General features: G+C 39.2%; 1 protein-coding gene across 1 annotated transcript; it reads left to right on the top strand.

The window, feature by feature from the left end:
- Positions 1–492: 492 nt before the first annotated feature.
- On the top strand, positions 493–4,650 carry BTG1 (BTG anti-proliferation factor 1). The gene is made up of 2 exons (XM_081330969.1): positions 493–930; positions 3,337–4,650. Exons 1-2 carry the CDS (start codon positions 783–785, stop codon positions 3,699–3,701), a joined length of 513 nt encoding a protein of 170 aa, XP_081187095.1. The 5' UTR covers positions 493–782; the 3' UTR covers positions 3,702–4,650.
- Positions 4,651–8,552: the final 3,902 nt, after the last annotated feature.

Below are 8,552 nucleotides of genomic sequence, written 5' to 3'. Positions count from 1 at the left end.
AGCGTGATCTTAATGAAAGAAAGAAAAAAAAGATCGATCGACAGCAGGATCAACAAAAGCCGTTTGCTTTTTTTACCCTTTGAGTAAGATAAACGTGATCCTCCTGTCTTTCCCAACCTTGTTATGCATCGTATTTAAACAAGACATAAATCAATTTGGACGTGCGCGAGCGCCAGCCAGCAAGCGCGAGCTGCTACTGCAGCCCTGAACGTCTTTGTACAGTACGAGACGTTCTATTCTCAAGCGGCCGCCGCCGCCGCTGCTGCTATTTTCCAGCCCCGCTCAACGAACGAACCAAGCTCGCTCTCTCACTTCCTCTCCCTCTTTCAGTTCCATTTGTTTACAATCAGATGACATCACTTCTCCCCGTGCCCCTCCGTTCCAACAAGACGTCACAATGGTGCGATCGCCGGATTGGTTAGGACGGGATCTCGGCCCCTTTCAAGCGCCATTGCCAGCTCGGCCGCGGTTATAAAAGGCGCTGCACGGAGAAGCGCTTCCTCCGTGTTTAGTAGGAGATGATTGAGGCGCTGGGTCTGGTATTTCCCGGCACTGCCGCCAAACTACGTCAGAGGGTGGCGGCTGAAGAGAAGGAGTGGGCGTCCCTCCTAAATCGAGTCTTGTGAAAAGATCGCGTTCTTCTCCTCCTCCTCCTCCTCCCCCCTGACTTGTTTTCCTCTCTTTCTTCCCCACCGCTCGGTTCTTCTTCGGCGGCCCTGAGCGCGCCCCGAACACTCTCGGTCAAACCCCGGAGCTGGCTGCCTTTCGCCCCCTCCGCCTCCATGCATCCCGCCCTTTATACCCGGGCCAACATGATACGTGAGATCGCCGCGGCTGTGAACTTCGTCTCCAAGTTCCTGCGCACCAACGGGCTGATGAACGAGCGGCAGCTTCAGACGTTCAGTCAGAGCCTGCAGGAGCTGCTGGCAGGTGAGGGGGGGGCGCCGAACCAGGGAGTGCGGGAGGTCTTCGGATTTTCGTCTCCTTCCGCCTAGTAAGCGTGTGTGTGTGTGTGTGTGTGGAAGCAACAACCGCACAGCTGCTGTTCTAGTGCTCCCCCTCCTCGCGATTCCTCAGATCTTGTTTGTTAACCTTTGTAATATTTCGGTCTTCCCCGACTAGCTGCCCCTCCGTAGCTATTGGGGCTAAAGATCCCATGATAAGCCAGCATTGGCACTGGGCAATTGGTGGAGAAAGGCTGCAGTATTGGGAAGAAGGGAAGATAAATCCATCTGTAAGCTGGTTGCATGATTGGAGTGTTCATGGGAATAACAGCCTTCAAAACTGCCTCAGGAAACTTGGAGACCTTTCTGTTTTGTACAAGCCTAGGAAGAAGCCTAATTCATCACTTTAGCCCACTGTGATCTAAAGATATTACAGCGGTTTACTGTCTTAACTTCCGTTTGGTTTTGATTTCGCTCAGTGCTGCTTGTGTGCAATGGGATTTTTCATTTGTGTACCTCTGCGTGTCTGGAAAGTCCCTTTAGCTGCCTTCAGTTCCTCTTTCCTTTCTTGGTGTTTATACACAAAGATCACAATTGCCTAGACTTAACATACAAAGCCAAGCGCACTTTTTAAGTTCTGAATATAAAGTCTCATACCCCCTCCTAATTTTTGTATTGGGTTTTGTTATATTAAAAAGGGAGCAAAGTAATTTTGGGTGGCATTTTAAACTCATTTAAGATACGTGGTCTTTTCTCATTCTGCCCAGATACAAGTGACTGACTGCAAGCTGTATATCTCTCATACCTCTTGAAGAGCTCTGTTTACCATTTTCAACTGCTTGAGATTGGAGGACTGCAGAACAGACGGGAGGGAGGTGTGGGGGGGTATGCATGGCTTTCCACATTTGTCTTCCTTTTCTCTTTAACCTTTAGCTTAGAGAAGAATATATTATATGCACCTATCTGTGTGGTGCAGTAACATACATTTTTCATACCTTATCGGAGGGTATTTAACGAACATAGATGTTTGTTAATTGGAAATAAAGATTACACTAGTTTCTTGGTTGAGCTATAGCAGTATCTGAGTCTCCCCTCTTCATTGTGGGGTTAGATTAGTACTGTACTACTTTCCGCAGGAAGCTTTATCACAAGCCAGACAACTTGTTTGTTTTCTAACATGACTTAAGAACTTATAGTAATTCTGTGTGTGTAGTGCCTTTCTGTACCCCTAGTAAGATTACTAACATAATTTAAGTACATGCTACATAGTAATGATGATGAAATACTGTATTACTGAATATTTTTTCTGTTCTAAAGTTAAACGTGTTGTCACCTGCAAAGAGCCTGGTAAATAAATGAAGTATTAAATAAAAGTATTAAGCTTTTAAGTGTTAGCAACAAGGAAAAGCTGTCTGAAAATGTGTTTTTTATGTTATGAAAATATTTCTGAATGTAATTATTTCAAAGGTTGGTTTGGCAATGCTAGTTTTGGAAATGTTTTTGTTAGCTCTAGAAGGTTTAAGTTAGATTACTTAAGTTACTATACCAGGAGTCTTTTACAAATGCTCTCCTTTGGAGACTAATCCATGTACAAGAAGTAAATGCATGGGAATTGTGTGTAGGAGCAGTCTGAACAAGGCATTAACACTGAAGTCTGTTTTTAATATCTTAACCCACTTGATCTCAGGTGCCTCCCCCTCCCCTAAAAAAAAAGTAAACCACTTCTAAAGCTGTACAAAACTATCTTCCAAGGGGAAAAAAAACATCTAAATTGTTCTACATAATATATCCTTCATGTGGTATTTTGAATAGTACTTTATTTAGCACCTTCAGATTAGATTGATGCTGATCATAAAATTTCATACATGCACTTTCGTAATATTTTGTGTATAATGTAATATGAGAAGGTGCCATTAAGATCAGTGATTCTAAACACATGTGGAAATAGATGTCTGACTTTGATAAGAAGCTCTTAAAGAGATTTTGGAGCATAGTCTTTCATTGTCATAGGCATTTCTATATACAGATGTGAACTTATTCTTGAAATTAATTGACAAGCTTGATATTTAAAAAAATGATTTAATAGTTCACAGTATATTTTTGCTAAAGTTAGCATTGCTTTTCCGGCTATCAACTAATAAGCTAATATGCTGTTCTGTCTTTTCCCCCACTACCAATTTTATTGTCTTACGCACTGGATAACATTTCCGATAAGCCTAGGCTAAATAAGGGTTATAAGAGCAGTAATCCAAGTAACCACTACTAAGAAAGATTGTCAACCCTAACCCTAAACAGACCTCATCTATTATTGAAGCACCAGAAAAGAATGATTCCTTTTTCTGAACGTGTGAAGAGCCAAGTGTGATGTTTATTACTCTTTTCTATTCTGTAGAACACTATAAACACCACTGGTTCCCTGAAAAGCCATGCAAAGGATCAGGCTACCGCTGTATCCGTATCAACCATAAGATGGATCCCCTGATTGGGCAAGCAGCACAGCGGATTGGACTTAGCAGCCAGGAACTGTTCCGGCTTCTGCCAAGCGAACTTACTCTCTGGGTTGACCCATATGAAGTATCCTATCGTATTGGAGAAGATGGCTCGATCTGTGTGCTGTATGAAGCCACACCAGCAGGAGCAAGCCAAAGTAGCACCAGCATGCAAATGGTAGACAGTCGAATAAGCTGTAAGGAAGAACTCCTCTTGGGCAGAACCAGCCCCTCAAAGAGCTACAATATGATGACTGTATCAGGTTAAGATAATAGCCTGTGGATGGATCATCATAGAATGGATGGATAAATTTGGTTTTTACTTGGGGTGGGCTCCTCTGGGGATGGATTACGGAATTTAAACCATGTCACAGCTGTGAAGACCTGGCACAACATAGATGGTAAACTTGATTTGATAATGGCAGTGCCATAGTTTCGACAGTACCTTTCAGTGATTTAATAGCCTGTGAGTATAGATGATTGCTTGATTTCCTAATGCCTGAAGTTGTCCCAGATAGACTGCAGTTTTCTCCCAGACATTCTTCTTTTTTAAAAAAAAAATGCACACCCACATTTTCAGTCTAAGTCTATAGCTATAAAATTGTTCTCTGCATTAAGTGTTGCAGAGGGAATTTGCACTATACATTTTTTAAAGTTACCATTTTTGGCAGCTGAGTAAACAGGATTTGTTATAAACATGGTAATACTGGAAATTTTATTCAACCAGACTTTTACCTAGCACTTAACAATATGTATAAACTGTACATAAGTCACACTTAGTGGCCATGAACTGGGGAAAATGGTTCGGTTGCTGTTTTGCATTGGCCTTTAAAGTAGTAAGTGAGTAGGCTGTGCTATGCCAACAGGCTAAAGAGAGACCATTTAAAGACACTGTCTGAACTGTGGTGTATTTTACCAGCCAGCTATCTGTACATTTGCTAGCTTGTAGTTTTCTAAGACTGAGTAAACCTCTTATTTTTAGAAAGTGGAGGTCTGGTTTGTAATTTCCTTGTACTTAATTGGTAAAAGTCTTTTCCACAAACCACCATCTATTTTGTGAACTTTGTTAGTCATCTTTTTTCGGGTAAATTATGAACTGGTGTAAATTTGTACAGTTCATGTATATTGATTGTGGCAAAGTTGTACAGATTTCTATATTTTGGATGAGAAACTTTTCTTCTCTCTATAATAAATCATTTCCTATCTTGGCATTTTAATTTAATCTCTTGTCGTGCTTGCATAGGATTAGTTAAAAACTATTTCTAATCCCAGTTAATGTATTATAGAAGATAAGCAGATGCAGGGAAAAGCATGATCATTACAGATGGATGAAGATCATTGGAGTGTGAATGAGGAGCCTAGAACACACACTGAATGTCTCACTTTAATTTTTAATACTATTCAAAATTGATCAAAATGTGGAGATAATGCAAAGGTCCATTAATTCCTGAATATGTGGAAATCTTGCTGAAGTGACTTCTAACAAACAAGAATTGCGACTAAATCCAGAGGATTAATGTTTATATGGTTGCCTGATGAACAAGGATATAGCAAACAAAGGTGGTTTACCTAATCCACCACTTAAAACACCAAGAAAAGTAATAAAAAAACCCCAAAAATATATCTTCTTATTTCTGGCTTGACGGATACCTTGCTCAGTTGGTATTTACTAAAACCAATGTTGCACAGCCTTTAGGAGCAAGTTAACCGCTCAGCAGAAAGGTTTGATTTCCTTCCGTTCTTCAAACACCAGATTCCCTTAGAGATCATAAGATGACATTCAGCAAAAGGTATGTATGCTTTTCCTTCCTGGTCTAAAGAGTTGAACCTAGGCACATGGAAGTTAGTTATGTTTCTGTTCAGTAAAACTGGATAGGAATGGATTGAAAGTTTGAATTTATAACTGCAGCTTGTCAGGGGTTTCCATTCTTCACTGCTGCCTTCAATTAAAGGTTTCCCAATGTAAGAAATTCCCACATACCACAATTAGCCCCATGTGATCTGACTCTACTGAAGTGTTAGAAGGTATAGAGACACTGACATTGCATACCTGGCCCATTCAAGATCAAGCTGCTGAACAACCTCTTGATGAAACTAGCTTTATAACTTGCAAAATACCTAAAGTTAACATTCCTATTAATGTTTAAATAAGCCCTATTAAAAATATATCTTAGGTTCTGTAAGCCAATCTTCTTAGCCTGTTATTTTCAGTTATGCTATAACTGCAATTCCCAGATCACCCACTCTGCATGGCCTTTATAATTGTAGCAGCCCCATTCCTAACATATTTGGAAAGTTCCAGGTTGAGGAAGACTGCAGTATGTAGTGAGACAAATTGACTTGATGGTGGTTTTCACTCCCTTCACCCTCAGGTTGCTGGAAATGTGTGAAGGGGCATCAACTTGCATAAGTTATCTCCAATGAGCAATATATTGGGAAGGGGTTGTATTTGTGAAATGAATTTCAACTGTATTCTATAGGTTAGAAGGCTAGAAATTAGTCACGCTTGTATGAGTCAAATGACAGCAAATTCCAGTTTTGAAAAGAACATAACATTTCAATTAACTTCCCCAACGTCTGTTGTTTAAACTGAGTGTAGCAGTGTTACAGAAGAAGGAGAATTGTTCGTCTAAGCACTACATAAATGGATTCAACACAATTCAAAAGAGCTTCTTCCTTCTTTCTGAAATATGTTCATATTTGTGACATTTCACATTCAAGATGTTTTGTATCCACATAAAGCTATATTTGAGTAGTGCTAAAGAAAATGCTTACACAATTTAGTTGTTTAAGGGTAGCATAATGTTATATAGTGTAACTGATTTTAAAAGCAAGCAAAACTGCAGTGCTTATTCTTATCAAGATGTTTCTTTGAAGTGTCACTGCATTAACTATAAACCAATCTTAGGAAGAACTGGTTTCTTTTAAATATGAAATATCCCAATTATAGGACTTATACAACCAATCCTTTGATCATTTCCTCCTTGGTGAGTGCATACTTAAATTATAAAAACAAAACCAAAACACCCACCCACCCCACTCTCATTGTTTATCTAACATCCTACCTCACCTAATTCAAAAGTACTCCCTCCCCAATCTATTGACTTTAGTTGCTAAGCAAGTTAAAAAAAACACTAGGTTTTTATCATGGAAAAAGCCAGTGCTAGTTCTAACCTTAAGGCTTGTTTCAAAGTGACTGTACTGTTGCGGTCGTTACATCAGCAGAACACACAGTCCCTTTAGTGAAAAAACCAATACTCGAGGGTATTTTCAGAATGGTTTCCTGTGACTCTGAAATGTAACCTTTCTTTTTCGTACTTGACAGATCTGGAAATGTAACTTGGTCGATCAAATACTCTCCTATTTGTTTTCTTTCTATGCAAGCTGCAGAACCTATAACTTGCCCTCATGATGTCACCTCAAGACATTTATAAACATTGTTAGGTTGTCTGTTTCTGCCAAGTGGCTTCTATATTTGCTGCAGGAGGCTGATAAGAGAGGCTGAATTTGAATAAACTTCCCTTGTGCTGGAAACAAAGCTTTAGACATCTTAACAGCCAACGGGGTTGAGGCATTTTTAAAAAGTGTTTTAAAACACTTTTTTTAACTTTGGGAGTTAGATAGAATTATATAGTGAAGAACCATGTAGCACCAGATTGTTAATACCCAGAAGATGGGAGCTAAGGTGAGAAATGTCGCTATGATTAACTTATCTTTGGACTGAACGTTGGCAGAGTGTGAATTCAAGTGTTACAAGTTGCAAAATTGCCATCTTACATCGACAGCAAAGACCTTAGAGAAATGGGGAAAAAAAAGTTACCAAAGGCCATCCTTACAAATTCACGATTAAGGCAGACTAATGAAATCCTTTCCACCTAGTTTCAGCTATACTGTCTTATCATAGCCCCAAGTTGTAACTAGGCCAACACCTTCTATAATATGGAGGATGGCTATTGAGTGAAAGAAATCTTAATGTGTTTTAAACAGCTAAGAGACTGAATGTTCTTATGAACACTCTTCTAAGATGTAAAAAGATTCTTTACTAAAATTAAATACCTATGTAACACATCAGGCACAGCAATAGTAGGAAACTTTGTTTCCTCCAGATGCCTTGGATTTCACTGACATCAGACCCAATCAGTTTGTGGCAAGGGATTATAGGACAACAGATCTCTATTTTTTAACAGTACTTCTATTAAAAAAATGTTAGCATTTCCAGTGTGACACTTTGTTTTTCCAATAAGTAATTAGAAGGAAAAAATGTTTCGAATCTTTTGCCTTCTCAAACAGCCTAGAGTGGCTTAAAAAATATAAAAGTACCAAAATAGTAAAACATTTTTTTAAAATTTTAATTCCATTTATATCCCGCCCTTCTCTGAAGACTCAGGGCGGCTTACAAGCTTACATGCTAATTACCAGAGGCCTATTATATTAAGACCCATAATCCAACAAAGGTGTTTTTTATTATTATTTCCCCTAATCCTTTGCTTTATAAATTGACTTTAGAATCAATACATTGCTCTGGCAGAATAAAGAAAATAAATGGCAGTACTGCTTTGTCCAACCAGAATTGAGGCTAGTCTTTATTTTCTTCTTGGAGCTCTATCTACTGCCTAAACAATCTAGGGCCAAAATGGTGAAATCTCATTTATAATTTCTTACTTAGCCTTAAGCGCCACCCGCCAGATATATCAAGTTACAACTGCCTAGTCATAACCAGGGTGAGTTTGCTTCCCTGAGATGATATGAGTTGTAAGTTTCCAGACTGCAAAGGAGACTTTAAAGCAGGAAATTGCCTGTACTTCTGTTTGGAAATTAGGCTGGCACCTTAAAAACATTAAAGACTTGCAGTAAAATATTCTGTTGCAGCATCTTAATTGTATTAGTTTTATTATCATGCCATGCCATGCTTGTTTGTTTGTTTTTGGATTAATGTAACATGTGAACCAAACCAATATTTTATTTTTTATTTATTTTATTTATTTTAATTCCATTTATATCCCGCCCTTCTCCGAAGACTCAGGGCGGCTTACAAGCTTAGCAGTAGCCTTCATTCTATGTATATGGAAGGCTGAGTCAACCTTGAGCCTGGTGGGATGCGAACCTGCACTAATTGCAG

Source organism: Vipera berus (genome assembly GCF_964194415.1).
Source record: "Vipera berus genome assembly, chromosome: 6".
NCBI classification, from domain to species: Eukaryota; Metazoa; Chordata; class Lepidosauria; order Squamata; family Viperidae; genus Vipera; species Vipera berus.
This window is presented reverse-complemented; position numbering and strand designations above follow the sequence as displayed.